Source organism: Mobula birostris, chromosome 8, assembly GCF_030028105.1.
Source record: "Mobula birostris isolate sMobBir1 chromosome 8, sMobBir1.hap1, whole genome shotgun sequence".
NCBI lineage: Eukaryota > Metazoa > Chordata > Chondrichthyes > Myliobatiformes > Myliobatidae > Mobula > Mobula birostris.
Window position 1 is genome coordinate 67,819,815 of NC_092377.1, and position 16,263 is coordinate 67,836,077.

Genomic DNA, 16,263 nt, shown 5'->3' on the forward strand with positions numbered 1-16,263 from the left:
ATGGAGAGTCGATAAAAAATAGTCAATTCTTGAATAGTGCTGATATAGATGTGAAAAAAATGAGAACTCTTTTTCATCTGGATATAAGAATCTCCAAATTTCTGAGATTCCAGAGTCAGTTAATAAGGGTAGCCGATTTGTTCGGAAGTACTTGATTGGACTTGGATCTATCCATCAAAGGATTTAAACAACAATTGAAATCTCCACCCAGAATCAGCAGAAAGTTATTTAAGTTAGGAAGAGATGTAAAGAGATTCTTGAAAATATCAGGACAGTCAACATTTGGGGCATAAACATTAAGCATAGCAACTTTTTTGTTAAATAGCAATCCAGTAATTGACAAAAATCTGCCATTGGGATCTGAGATCGTCTCATAATGCAGAAATGAAATTGATGGATCTATAAAAATAGAAACGCCTTAAACTTTAGCCTGTGAATTCGAGTAGTACTGATAATCCTTCCAGAATCTAAAAAAATGCTGATTATCCTCTTTCTGGACATGAGCTTCTTGTACAAAAATAATATGAGCATTCATCCTATGGAATACTTTTAAAATTTTTTTCCGTTTAACCCGGTGGTTTAAGCCATTTGTATTCCAAGAAACCAAATTAATAATTTTATCCATCGTAATGAGCTCAAGTATAAGGTATGTAAAGGGTTAACCAGAGTACAGACTCATGACACCGGAAGAGGAATAAAGGTCCGAAGAGGAACCGGAAGTTACGACATTTCAGACATTTTTGTAGTTTCAGGTCAGTCCATTTAAAAAGCAAAAATGAAATTAAAATAAGAACAAAAATACCACCCACCTCCCACAAAAACCCAGAAAAAAGCCAGACAGTGGCCAATGCTATATCTAAAGCTAATCCTACCCCCATCTTTCCAGAAAGCAACCCAAAAGAAATATGTTTATCAAAAAAGATACTACCCATATTCAGAAAAAGTAAAAAATAGCTATAACAGTAAGAAACAGCTTACAACGATTAAAAGCATCGAATAGTTCCTTTTTACTCATATTTCAAAGAACATCAAATATTAGATCATATTACTGTATTAATTTTTCATATATAAATGATCGGAAGTGATGTTAGAGATAGAAAGAATTCTGGGGAGAAGAAGAAAACAATCTACCATTTTAAAAAATATAATACTCCAGTAACATTTCAGAAAGAAAACAAGCATTAAAATTGTAACTAAATAACTTTCAAAAAGTATTAAGAGTAAGACATACAAGATCACTAACAGAAAAGCATCGTATCATTTAATAATATAAAGCGAACCTACACTGCAAGATCAAGAGAAAAAAGAAACCCTTGAACTACACAAATCAAAGACGAGAGAGAAAACAAACCGATACATTAATTAATCCTCCGCAGAGAGAGGCAGATCATTAAGGAAACTTTGGGCTTCCATCGGATTTTTAAACAGGCCACGCGAGTTGTCCAGCGTAACCACTCTTAGATGAGCTGGAAACAGTAACGCTATTTTATAGCCCCGACAATAAAGTTCTGCCATCTGTGGTTTATACGCCATCCGTTTTTTCAGTACGTCTTGGCTGTAGTCTTCAACAATTCTGAACTTGAATTCTCAAAATTCGATCATACCTTTCTTCCCAGCAGCTTGAATAACTCATTCCTTATCATGGACATAAGGAAACCGAATAATGACTGGCCTCAGTCTGGTCACATTTTCCGGTTAACTGTATCTTAATTGCATCGCCTCTGATCTGGGTCGACAATTACATGCTGGGCGGCACCTAATTAATTAGCATGTTTATTTTGGCTTTTTCCTTAATGATGTGCTGTGTGCCTCCTGGCTACCGCTGCATTCTCCGCAAATTGGTACCTGTCCGTGGCCTGGGGGTTGGGGTGGTGGGACACTGGGGTGTCATCTCATCATCGTCTGCTTCCATTAGGGCAGGCAGCTCATCTTCTCCTATGACTGCCCACCTCGATGTTGAAGGTCGAGGTTCGTCGTCTCCTGTGGCTGATGTGGAAGGCTTGAGAAACGATAGTATGCTTGACTGCTGAGCCTCGCACATTTTTCTATCATACAGTTCTTTGTTAGCACTCAAACCATCTTGCAAATTTGCCCTAAACCTACGTACCCTTTCAAAATTAAAGTCATACTTTATCATTGCAGCGAAAATCTCACGCAGTTGCTTCACGTTCAGTTCCTGGACAATAGATAGATAGACATACTTTATTAATCCCGAGGGAAATATGGTTTCGTTACAGCCACACCAACCAAGAATAGAGCGTAAATATAGCAATACAAAAACCCCCAACAATCAAACAACAAAATGCAAACTACGCCAGATGGAAAATAAGTCCAGGACCAGTCTATTGGCTCAGGGTGTCTGACCCTCCACAGGAGGAGCTGCACATTCGATGGCCACAGGCAGGAACAACCTCCCGTGCCGCCAAGTGTTGTATCACAGTGGAATGTGACCGAAGTCCAACAGTAAAAAGTTCAATATCCAGTCTGCAAACACGTTCCTCGATCGTAATATGCCCCGGATTGCACCATCCGTTGTTAACCAGATCAGTAAGCACCCAACTCCTTTACGCTTACCGCTCTCAGTGCACTTACGGTCAGCCGGAACGGTATTACCCACCGAACTCCTCTTCTCCAAAAGACCCTGTTGTCTCAACCCGGTCCTCTTTCCTCGGCTTTGTGATCCCCCTCTGCACTCTCTGTGGGTTTTCCTCTGGATTTCAGCAAGGGTGTCCGTCGCTCTGTTCGCTAAACTGGCCAGTATTTGCTGGTCCGTGGAATACACAATGCTACTTTGCTTCTGTCCCGCGTGTCGGGATGTAACCATTTCCAGCGCTAAAGAAAACCCAAATAAAACTCCCTCTACCAGCATATTAGAGAGGGTGCAGCTTTGACGTGTTACCATGACAAAAAAAAACAAAAAAACTTCACTTTCGGTCCGTTCGCTACTTCATTTGGTTTCGATTGTTATCCTTTCCTCTTCCAATTGCATCAACTCTTCATCTATCAGTTCTTGGTCATGGGATGCCAAAACCTCTTCAACATCATCTTCGTCAACTTCCACAAGCCAAATTCACTTTGTCCTTACTTCGTTCACCACCATCTAAAGCTTAATTATGTCTAGTTTTACACTAAGTGTAACACCCTTACAAGCTCTTTCAGGCTTTTCCGATACCTTAGAACTCAACTTGCTAACGGCTGCTCAGAGGCATGTGTTTAAGCAATGCTGGCGAGAATGCAGTTCTGAATCCAGGGGAGAGCGGCTGCTTGGGGAGCGCGCTGATTTTTTATTGAGCGCTGCCTTTTTTTGTAACACCTTCTGTTAGCGAAAACAGGGAACTAACGTTGGCCTTTCATAACAGGTTTCGTAAAGCAAACCTTCAAAAAGCGGGGGACACCTGTATAGCTTATCCCCTAGTAGCTATAGACAAATGCTCTAAAAAGCTATCTCTTGGCATTCAACAAACTCGCTCTCCAGAAATCCATTACCAACCTGATTTTCCCAATCAACCTGCATGTTAAAATCTCTCATGACTACCATAACATTGCCCCTTCGACTTGCCTTTTCAATTTCCTGTTGTAACCTGTGGTCCACCTCCCAGCCACTGTTGGGAGGCCTGTATATAACTGCCATCAATGTCCTTTTACCCTTGCAGTTTCTTAACTGAACCCACAAGGATTCAACATCTTCAGATCCAATGTCACATCTTTCTACTGATTTGATGCCAATCTTTACCAGTAGAGCCACACCACCCCCTCTGCCTACCTTGCTATCCCTCTGATATAACGGGCAACCTTGAACATTCAGTACCCAACTACAGCCATCGTTTAGCCACGGTTCAGTGATGGCCACAACATCATACCTGGCAATCTGTAATATTGCAACAAGATTATCCACCTTATTTCTTATATTACATGCATTTACATACAACACCTTGAGTACCGTATTTGTTGCCCTTTCTGACTCTGCATCCCCAATGATTTGATACTCAGCCTGTTGGCTGCAACTAAGTCCCATCACCTGCCTGCCCTTCCTGACAATCCGACTGCATGCTATCTTTACTTTTTTACCATCCGTCCTTTCTTGAGTCCCTTCACTCTGGTTCCCACCCTCCTGCCAAGTTAGTTTAAACCCTCCCCAATAGCTCTAACAAACCTGCCCACAAGAATATTGCTTGTCTTCGGGTTAGGCTGCAACCCGCCACTTTTGAACAGGTCATACCTCCCCAGAAGAGACCCCAATGATCCAAGAACCTGACGCCCTGCCCCGTGCACCAGCTTCTCAGCCACGCATTTATCTGCCAAATCAAACTGTTTCTACCCTCACTGGCACATGGCACAAGCAGCAATCCAGAAATCACTACCTGGGAAGTCCTGCTTCTCAGCTTTCTACCTAGCTCTCTAAATGCTCTTTTCAGGACCTCATTGCTTTTCCTTCCTATGTCATCAGTACCAATATGTACCAAGACATCTGGCTACTCCCCACCCCCCTCCATCTGAGACATCCCTGACTCTGGCACCTCGGAGCCAACATGCCATCCGGGTGTCCTGATCACGTCCATGTCCACAGAATCTCCTGTCTGTTTGCCCTCACTACCTAGTCTCCTATCACTACCACTCCCTCCTTCTCTCTCTTTCCCTTCTGCACCATGGACCCATGCTCAGTGCCTGTAACCCAGTCGCTGTGGCATTCTCCCGAGAGGTCATCCCCCATGAAAGTATCCAAAGCGGTTACTTGTTTTTGAGGGGAATGGCCACAGGGGTACTCTGTTCTAACTGCCTATTTCCATTTTTCTTGACAGTCACCCAGCTACTCGCCTCTTGCAACTTCAGGGTGACTACTTCCCTGTAACTTTGATCAATTATATCCTCGCTCTCCCGTACAAGCTGAAGATCATCCAGTTGCTGCTCCAGATCCCTAACACGGTCCTCAAGAAGCTGCAGCCAGGTGCACTTCATGCAGATGTTTCCTGGGAGACTCTGTATCTCCCGGTTCTCTAACATCCGGTACGAAGAGCACACCACAGCCATTTAAATGGTGCAATAGGAGAGGGAAAAAAGAAATAAAAAGGAAACCCTAACAGACGTTTTACACAGAGCCAACGCCTCTTCTGAGCCAGAGCCTCTTTTGAGCCAAAGCCTGTCGCTTCTATTCTTGCCACTGACCTACTCTTGTATAATGGCCGCCCCGCTTATCCTTTCTGTACTTTTATTTAGTTCATAGAGCTCTGTTGATGTGGCTGATAGTCCAAGTACAATGGACAAATGCCCTCAAAGTTCCCTTTTTAAATTACTGCCTCTGACCTGCAAGAAATCCCTCTTGGTAGAGCTGTGTTGAATTGGCTGAGGACGATTACATTAACTTTGCTCAAAATAGAGGGTACCACTATGTTGCAGAATAGTTGTGTTCTGAAAAAAAAAACTGGCAAAGCAATCTCTTAATGACCAGCAGCTATATTTGGATGATAGAAGTGAATGCAGTTGCTCATCATCTTCCAGACTTCAGTTTGAATGGAGACATAAAAATTCAAATGCACATCAAATTCAGGCAAGATAACTTAATGATATAATTCACAAAAAAATAACAGCAACCATTTAGGATTTACAATTTGCTGGTCCTGTTTCAGACATCTCGAGGGAAAATATAACTGAAATCTCTCGGGGGTAAAAAACAGCAACTATTAATTGCACCCATATAAACGTTAGCAACTTGGCAGTAATGAGCCCTTTAGGTCTCATTAAAAGTGTCAGCTGGCATCAGAAGAACGACTGCATTATATAACCCAACACTGACCATCGCTTTGCCTCTACGAATGCTGCTCGATTTGCTGATCTCTTCCACAAGTTTGTTTTTTACTGCAGACTGGCAACAGGAGGAGGTGACATCATTACCTCAACAGCTCTCCCAGTCCTTCTTGCCTTCAAAATTGATGACTTGGATTCAACAACATATTGAATCATTTTCAGATAGGCAGATGACCCATAACCTCCAAATATAGAAAACACTTAAAGTAATAGATATTGACAGGCTAGAGAAATGGGCAGATGAAAATGAATGCAAAAAATTGTTTCACATGATGCATTTTGATCAGAAGAATGAGACAAAAGGACAATAATATATGGAATATACTTTTAAGAGGTGAATGTGAAGACAGATTTGGAAGTTTTTAATACTCAAATCTTAATAGATGAGAGGAAATGTTAAAAATCATGGAGTCCAAATGCTTTTTCAAATGCATAGGGTGCAAAAGGAAGTTTTGGTCAATTTATCAGGAAAGGATTAATTAAGAGATTTACGTGAATGGACGAGGAATTGCAGTTCCATGGATAGATTGAATGGCAACCTCCTACCACTCCATTTATCTGCAATTATTTTTTATGCATCAGGTTTTATTCTCTCAAAAATTAATAATTTTAAGTGGTCTCTAATTAATTTATGGTTTTTCTGTCGATACTGAAACAGTGCTCCATGTTGCACTCGAGACTGAAACTTTTGATTAGTTTTCAAGTTAATCCAATTAAACTTCTTTTCATCAGAATCAAATCCAGGGAAGCACTCAAGAAACAAAACAGCTCAAAATCTTTTGCTCAATACTACAGAACATCTGAAAACAAAATGCTAAAAAAAGAAAAACACTATTTTATTTCAAAATGTATAAATCTAAAATTGCTTTTTAAGAGTAATTTCAAAGTAGTGTTAGTTAGCTGACCTACAATGATAATTCCCTGAGATGTTACAGCTGAGATTGAAAAATTCCACCACTGGAAATTGAGAGTGTGAGCCACATCCAAAACCATCTCATGGTCCAGGTCAGCCCAGATGCAGCAGAGCATCATTCGTAAATAGAGGTATATTTGAACAAAAAGTCAAAGCTTCACAATCCAGCTATGTTGCAATTAGTGGCATACAGCTTTCAACACACAATTCACTCACTTTTGAATATAGATTTCAGAATATAGAACATGGCGACAAAAATAATTGCAACCAATTAAATATTCTTCAAAAAAGAGTGCTACATGGCTCCTTGATTACATAATATTAAATAAGAAACAGAGTTATACATAATTGAAACAGGCCCTTCACCCTACCACAAGCATGCTGACTATCAAGAACACATCTTATCCCATTTTCCAGTACTTGACCCATATTCTTCTATGCCTTGGCAACTCAAGTGCTCATCCTGATTTTTCTAAAATGTATCTCCACCACCCCCTCAGATATCATGTTCGAGATTCCAAACACCCTCTGGTTGAGTAGCTTCTTCCCGAGATCCCCTTTAACTTCCTCACTATTACCCGATTCTCACAGGTTTTATTCATCTTGATGGGAGGACACAAGAACAGCCAAGGCTGGAGTTTCTGGGGCAATTTGGAAGGTGCAGGATAGATACATCCCAAAGATAAAAGTAATATTTTTCAAAAAGGAGGTTGAGGCAACCAGGGCCGACGAGAGAAGTCAAGGACAGCATAAAAGGAGAAGACAGGGCATATAATATAGCAAATATTAGTGGGAAGTTAAGAGTAATATGAAGCTTTAAAAAAACAGAAGGCAACTAAAAAGCCATAAGGATAGAAAGATGAAATATGAAAGTAAGCTAGCCAATAATATAAAAAGGAAAAAAGTTTTCTCAGATATATAAAGAGTAAAAGGGAGGTAAGAGTGGATATCAGACTGCTGGAAAATGATGCTGTAGAGGTAGCAATGGGAGGGGATAGGGGGCAAAGAAATGGCAGAGGAAATTTTTGGCATACTGCTAGTACCAGGGGACAGAAGTGAGTGCAGTTGCTATTACTAAGGAAGTTGTGCCTGAGAAACTGAAAGGTCTGAAGGTAGAAGAGTCACCTGGACAAGATGGACTACATCCCAGGGTTCTGAAAGAGGTAGCTGAAGAGATTGTGGAGGCATTTGTAATGACCTTTCAAGAATCACTGGATGCTGGAATGGTTCCACAGGGCAGGAAAATTGCAAAAAATGTCACTGCACTCACTAAGAAGGGAGGGAGCAGAAGAAAGGAAATATAAGGCCAGTTGGCCTGCCTTCAATGGTTGGGTAAAAGTTGGAGTCCATTATTGGGGATGAGGTTTCAGGATACTTGGAGACACATGATAAAATAAGCTAAGGTCAGCATGGTTTCCTCAAGGGGAAACTTTGCTTGACAAAATTGTTGGAATTCTTTGAGGAAACAACAGACAGGAGAGACAAAGGAAAGACCAAAAGACATAGGGGTCAAATTAGGCCATTCAGCCCATCGAGTCTGCTCTGCCATTCCATCGTGGCTGATCCCAGATCCCATTCAACCCTATACACCTGCCTTCTCGCCATATCCTTTGATGTCCTGACCAATCAGGAAACGATCAGACCGATCGGAAAATCCAAGTAAATCCACTGCTTCTCCTTTGTTCACTCTGCTCGTCGCTTCCTTGAAGAACTCTAACAGATCTATCAGGCAAGATTTCCCTTTACAAAACCCATGCTGACTTTGACTTATTTTGTCATTAGTCTCCAAGTACCTCGAAATCACATCCTTAATAATAGACCCCAACACTTTCCCAAGCACTGAGGTTAGGCTATTTGGCCAACAATTTCCTTTCTTCTGCCTTCCTCCCTTCTTAAAGAGTAGAGTGACATTTGCATTCTTCTAGTTCTCTGGGACTGTGCCAGAATCAAATGATTCTTGAAAGATCATGATCAATGCATCCGTTATCTTTTCAGCAACTTCTCCCAGGACTCTGGGATGTAATTCAACTGGCCTAAGTGACTTATACACCTTAAGACTTTTGAGTTTTAAAGTCAGTTGATGCTGTTTACTTGTATTTTCAGAATGCCTCTGACAAGGTGCAGCACATGAGGCTGCCTAACAACATAAGAGCCCATGGTATTATAGGAAAGATAATGGACGGAAGACTGATTAATTGGCAGGAGGCAAAGAGTGGGAATAAAGGGGGCATACTCTGGTGTTCTGCCAGTGATTAATGGTGTCCCACAGGGATCGGTGCTGGGACTGCTTTTTTCATGTTATATGTCAATAATTTGAATGACAGAATAGATGGCTTTGTGGCCAAGTTTGTAGATGATTCAAAGATAGGTGGAGGGGCAGGTAGTGTTGAGGAAGCAGAGAGTCCGCAGAAGGACTGGCAGATAGTATATAGTGTAGGGAAGAGTATGGTAAAAGGAAAAAAGGTGTAGACTACTTTTTTTTAAAATGGGCAGAAAATTCAAAAAAAATCAGATGTGCAAAGGGACTTGGGAGTTCTTGTGCAAGATTCCTTAAAGGCTAACTTGAGTCTGTGGTAAGGAAAATAAATGCAATCACAAACAAAAAAAATCTGCAGATGCTGGAAAGCCAAGCAATGCACACAAAATGCTGGAGGAACTCAGCAGACCAGGTAACATCGATGGAAAAGAGTGTAGACTTCGTCCTTCTGAAGGGTCTTGGCCTGAAACGTTGACTGTACTCTTTTCCATAGATGCTGCCTGGCCTGCTAAGTTCCTCCAGCATTTTGTGTATGTTGCAAAGCAAATGCAATGTTAACATTTGTTTTGAGGACCAGAAGATAAAAACAATGATGCAACGCTGAGGCTTTTTAAGACATTGGTCAGACCACACTTGGGAGTACTGTGAGCAGCTTTGGGCCCCTTATTTATTTATTGAGATACAGCGTGAAATAGGCCCTTCGAGCTGCGCCACCCAGCAGTCTCTGGATTTAATCTGAGCCTAATTTAATCCTAATCACGGGGCAATTTATAACGAGCAGTTAACCTACAAACGGATATGCCTTTGGACTGTAGGAGGAAACCGGAGCACCTGGACATGGAGAAACCCACGTGTCACAGGGAGAACGTACAAGCTCCTTACAGGCAGCAACAAGATGATGTGCTGGCATTAGCGAGGGTCCGGGGGGTTCATAAGAACGATTCTACAAATAAAAATGTTAACGTATGAAGAGTGTTTGATGGCTCCGACCCTATACTCAATGGAGTTTACAACAATAAGGGGGAATCTCATTGAAACCTATCAAATATTGAAAGGCCGAGACAGAATGGATATGGAGAGGATATTTTCCGTAATGGGGGAGTCTGGACTAGAGGACACAGCCTCAGAATGTAGGGACGTCCATTTTTGTACAGAGATGAGGAGGAATTTCTTTAGCCAGAGAGTGGTGAATCTGTGGAATTCATTACCACAGTGGAGGCCAAGTTATTGAGTATATTTAAAGCAGAGGTTGAAAGGTTCTTGATTATTCAGGGTGTCAAAGGTTATGGGAAGAAGGCAGAAGAATAGGGTTGAAACAGATAATAAAGCAGCCATAATGGAATGGCAGCCACAGACTCAATGGGCCAAATTGCCTAATTCTGCTCCAATTTGTTATGGTCTTATCTTTGCTGTGGGGAAAAGCTTCTTACGACCTACCGACTCTATGCCACTCAGAATTTTGTATACCTCATTAGGTTCCCCTTCAGTCTACTCCGCTCAAAGCAAAAGAAACCCAGCCTACCCAGTGCCTTCTCACTATTGAGATGCTTTATTCCAGGTAACAACCTGGGTAATCTGCTCTTCTCCAAAGTGCAATAACATTTTTGCCTGTTCAGAGGCAACCAGAACAGCCTGCAGTGCTGTAACAGTGGCTCGAGTAATTCATATCCAGAATCATTCTTCAGATCCTTCTCTGGACCCTCGCTAGCACATTTTCCCTTAGATACAGGGTCCAAAATTGCTCACAATATTCCAAATGTGGTATGACTAACCCCTTATAAAGCTTCAGTACTACATCCTTGCTTTTATTCCAGACCTCCTGAAATGAATGCTGATATTTCATTTGCCTTTACCATCAATTCATACTCCTACAGTTAAATCAAATATGTACATAACAAACAGACAAGTTCCAGCATAGATCCCTGTCACACAATTCCAAAGGCAGAATTTCCCACTGCCATCTCTGTGCCTCCAATTATCAAGCCAATTTTGGATGCATTTGGCAGCTTGGCTTGGATCCTTTGAATGAGGTTGCTATGCATGATCTGGTCAAAGGCCTTAATGAGATACATCAACTACACTGCTTTCATCAAATCACTTTGGTATGTTCTTTAAAATACTCAGTTGAATTGGTCTGAAAGGATACCCCCTCCCCCTTTCATGCTGCCTAATTTAGGCTAATCTCTATCTTCCCAAACATAGATTAATTTTATCCCTCAGTTATTTCTAATCATTGACAATAGACTCACTGCCTATATTACCTGATTTATTCCTGCTGCCCTTTGTGAACAAAGATATCAAATTTGCTCTCCTCAGTAATCAGACGCTTGGCATGTGGCCAGAAAATAATTAAAACTCTGTCAGAGTTCTTGACTCCCACCAGAGCCTTTGGTACATCCCATCAGGAGCTGATAATTTATTCACCTTTAATCCAACAAAGACAGGTAAAAGTTCCTCCATTTTAGTGGGTTTTTTTCTAAATTCTACCTTCCCTATTTCTGAATTCCAGAGCTGCAATGTCCTTCAGCTAAGTGAATCCAATGCTTAAGGTTGCATAATATGAGAAGTAATTTTAAATGAAACATATTTGGAGCTTTCATCTGTCAGGAGACTGAGGGATAGAAAAGCAAAAGCAGAGTTTACAGCCAAAGTAAACTAATGGGCTAAGTGGCTTTTTAATATTCTATGTTCACACATGTGCCATTCTGAGCAATGCTGCTAACAATGGTTAACTTGTCTGATTGGTAAAGGTCACTTCTCTGGCAATTCAGCTGGTGAATTTATAAAATAATCATCACTAACCTGCCTGTGAGCTGAAGTCCTCATTAAATGTTTGACCGTTTTCAGCCAGTTGAAAGGACGCAGATGGAGAAACAGCATTAACTCCATTCAGCTTTGATTCCGTTAATGGCTGGAAAAAAAAATCCACGTTATACAGTAATCATGCCATATTGTTTTAAACTTTGGTGAAATATAGTCATACTTTATTGATTCCAGGGGAAATTGGTTTTTGTTACAGTTGCACCATAAATAATTAAATAGTAATATGTAAATTATGCCAGGAAATAAGTCCAGAACCAGCCTATTGGCTCAGAGTGTCTGACCCTCGAAGGGAGGAGCTGTAAAGTTTGATGGCCACAGGCAGGAATGACTTCCTATGATGCTCTGTGTTGTATCTCGGTAGAATGAGTCTCTGGCTGAATGTAGTCCTGTGCCCACCCAGTACATTATGTAGTGGATGGGAGACATTGTCCAAGATGGCATGCAACTTAGACAGCATTCTCTTTTCAGACACCACCGTCAGAGAGTCCAGTTCCATCCCCACAACATCACTGGCCTTACGAATGAGTTTGTTGATTCTGTTGGTGTCTGCTACCCTCAGCCTGCTGCCCCAGCCCACAACAGCAAACATGAACGCACTGGCCACCACAGACTCGTAGAACATCCTCAGCATCATCCGACAGATGTTAAAGGACCTCAGTCTCCTCAGGAAATAGACACGGCTCTGACCCTTCCTGTAGACAGCCTCAGTGTTCTTTGACCAGTCCAGTTTATTGTCAATTTGTATCCCCAGGTATTTGTAATCCTCCACCATGTCCACACTGACCCCCTGGAGGGGTCACCAGTGCCTTAGCTCTCCTCAGGTCTACCACCAGCTCCTTAGCCTTTTTCACATTAAGCTGCAGATAATTCTGCTCACACCATGTGACAAGGTTTCCTACTGTAGCCCTGTACTCAGCCTCATCTCCCTTGCTGATGCATCCAACAATGGCAGAGTCATCAGAAAGCTTCTGAAGATGACAAGACAGTCCCCTGTGGAGCCCCAGTGCTGCTGATCACTCTGTCAGACACACAGTGTTGCAGGCACATGTACTATGGTCTGCCAGTCAGGCAATCAAGAATCCATGACACCAGGAAAGCATTCACCTACATCATATTCAGAATTCTTTGCCATAGGCTGAATATTTATGCATACTTAAGGCAGAGGTTGATAGATTCTAGGTTGGTCAGGACATGAAGGGATATGGGGAGAAGGCAGGAGATTGGAGCCGAGAGGAAAATTGGATTAGCCATGATGAAATGGCAGAGCAGACTCGATGGGCCAAATGGCCTAATTCTGCTCCTATATCTTATGGTCTGGATGCAAAGTGATTTTTTTTTTAAGCAAAATTAAAGACTATGGGTTATATTGTTCTCTTCATGATTCTGATAGCATTTTATGCAGCCCTTATTTGGGGTAGTTCGTAATTATCATGAAGCAGAAATAAATATTTACACAGAAATGCCAGCTTCCTTTAGGCCATTGGACAAATACACTGATTGCATTTAAGGTTTCGACATCTGCAAATGCAGTTGTTCTCAACCTTTTTCAGCTCGTGGCCCACTTGTGACTTCCACTCAGCTCTGTGGTCTCCACCCTCCATCATTCCAAGTTTTTTTTGGGTCAGCTGTACTAATTATTCTAATATCCAGTCAATATTTATATTTTAACAGGTTACAGATATTATTATATATTCAGTATAATTTTATAGGTGTGTATGAAAAATAAAACAATTTCAAAGCTCTGAATAGATATTTTATTTAAAATATAGATAATATTCTTTCCAACAACTATGAAAAAGTACTTAATATTGTTACTTTGGGTATTTAGTGATATCCATGTGACTGATGCAAGCCAGCAAGTTTTTGAATATCTCTGTTGCAACTTGGTTAAAGATTATCGAATATCACCTCTTTTCACAACATCTAGACTGTTATGAGTTACGAGCTTGACTAAAACCACATTCAACTGGATAAGAGATTGGGAAGTCCAATTAAAATCAACTTCGCTTTCTCTCAGAGTTGTTGAAACTTATTTTAAATATCAGTCGTTACCCAGAAATTTTGCTTGAACTATTAAATCCTTATAGCATTTGATAAAGGTACCCCATGTAAGGCTTATTGAGAAAGTAAGGAGGCATGGGATCCAAGGGGACATTGCTTTGGCTACGAAGTTAATGAACCTACATCTTAGCGGAACGCCGGGCTTTAGTTGATAACGACACTCGGAGGAAGAGCGCAAGGAATGAGCCAAGGAGCAGGAGAAGGAGGCAGAGCAAGGCTGTGAGTCCGAAAGGAAATGAGAGTACAGCCGGGGTCGAGACCAAGAGGCACAGTCGGAGTCGCAGCACGTCCAGGCGAGACCACAGCCAGCGCTGAATCCCAGGGACTGAGAGACTGCCTGCCCCAGAAGGGAGATGAAAAGGAGTGACACACGCATTTAGATGGAGTGTGCCTGCGCTAGCAAAAAGGTCACGTGAGTCAAGTGAAACGTGCTGTGACTGCAAGGAGCTAGCTAAAAAGGAAACAAGGAAAAACGGGATAAATTAACATAACGAAGATGGCAATGATTGGAATCATTACAGTATTTGATAGTGGCATTGAAAACTGGGTAACTTAACATTGAAAGAGTGGAGTTATATTGTGATGCTAATGGTGTTAATGATGAAAAGAAAGCCAGCGTCTTAGGCTACGTCCACACGAGACCGGATAATTTTGAAAACGCCGGTTTCACATAAAAACGATAGGCGTCCACACCAGACATTTTTGAAAATACCTCGGTCCACATTAAAATGGGTATTTGGGTGAATCTCCTCCTACTGGGCATGCGCAGGACACATTTACAGAAAACAAGCGAAGAGGAAATGGTATACTACTTCCGTTTCCACGGTGGCGTTGTGCTATTTCCATTGGTCAAAAACTAGAGTACCTACAACAACAGCGAAAAAGTTTTCAACAACGTCTTTGAGGAATACAAAGAAAACCTCTGCTGGAAAAAGCAGCTATAAACGTGGATAATAAACAACACACACATGAAGCTGTCCGCCATTGTTGTTGTGGTGTTGGAGGCTGCGTTCAAGAAAACAATGAAATGCCGTGCTGCCGCCACCATCTGTCCCAGCAGGTCATGACAGCGTTTTGAAGCTCCAGTCACCCTGTACACACTACACCGCCCAACCGGCGTCTTCAGATTTACACACTCTGGAGAATGTTTTAGAAAAGCTCCGTTTTCGGGAGAGCAAAACGCCGTTTCCGTGTGGACGGAGGGTCAAAACCAAGAGAAAAAGCTTCAGTTACGGATTTATCCGGTCTAGTGTGGACGTAGCCTTACTCAGTGTTACGGGAGCAAAAACATATGGGCTGCTACGGAGCTTGTTAACCCCTGAAAAGCCAGCTGACAAAACGTTCAAGCAAACAGTAGACACTCTCCAATAGCACCTAATCCCCAAACCACTGGTCATTACTGAAAGATTTAAATTTCACAAATGGAATCAGAGCAAAAATGAAAGCATTTCTGAATATTGTGCTGAATTACGCAAATTATCAGAACATTGTCAATTTGGAGCGGGTCTATCGAACGCATTGAAGGACAGGTTAGTGTGTGGCATGCACTGTGAAACCACACAGAGGCTACTCCTGAGTGAAAAAGACCTTACATTAGAGAAGGCACTGAACATTGCAATATCAACGGAAACACAGCAGCACAGGGTGCTTCAGAGATACAACAAAAATCTCTGGAATATGCTACAGATAAAATGTCACTGTACAGAAATGAAGGAAAGAAATGTTACCATTGTTGGAACATGTCACATGACCCTGAGGGTTTAAAGACAAAGAATGCAGAAACTGTGGCAAACAGGGTCACACTGGCAGAGTATGCAAAGCTAGTAAACAGCAGAAAAAGGACAAAATACAGAGAAACAAGAAACCCCAGAAAGGAAAATACAACAATGTACACAAAAAGGAAGAAAGCAGTTCTGATGAAAAAGACTCAGTCAAAAGTGAATTGTCTTGTCTGCAACTTCACAGCGTGAAAGAGACAGGTGATCGAAGAGTAATAAGGATCACTCCACAAGTGGCAGGTGTGAGACTGAAAATGGAGTTGGACACAGGCTCAGCTTTAATAATAATCTCTGTACACGACTACAAATGACTGTTTTCTCACATACCTCTGAAACGAACTAAACTACTGCTAAAGACTTACACAGGACAGAAAGTGCGTCCCAAAGGTAAAATTTAAGTGACAGTGACCTATGGAGACAAAACACAGCAGCTGAACCTCTATGTACTGAGAAATGGAGGACCACCGTTGCTGGGACGTGAATGGCTCAGGAAAATCCAGTTAGATTGGCACACCATCAAGGCACTAGATGTGTCAACAAAGGAGGACAGCTTGGCGGGGAAGATGTCCGCAGCTCTCCTCTCACCCATTGTCGACTATTACAACAAGGTGGAACTAGACAGCGTCGAC

General features: G+C 41.7%; 1 protein-coding gene across 8 annotated transcripts in view; it reads right to left on the reverse strand.

Annotated features, from left to right (window-relative positions):
• The window catches only part of LOC140201367 (utrophin-like), a 524,122-nt gene that overhangs the window by 25,287 nt on the left and 482,572 nt on the right, over nt 1-16,263 (reverse strand). For all 8 annotated transcript variants that reach the window (XM_072265376.1, XM_072265377.1, XM_072265374.1 and 5 more), the window contains one exon: nt 11,775-11,883. In XM_072265376.1, coding sequence (XP_072121477.1) covers nt 11,775-11,883 — 109 coding nt within the window. The remainder of the gene's footprint in view (nt 1-11,774; nt 11,884-16,263) is intronic.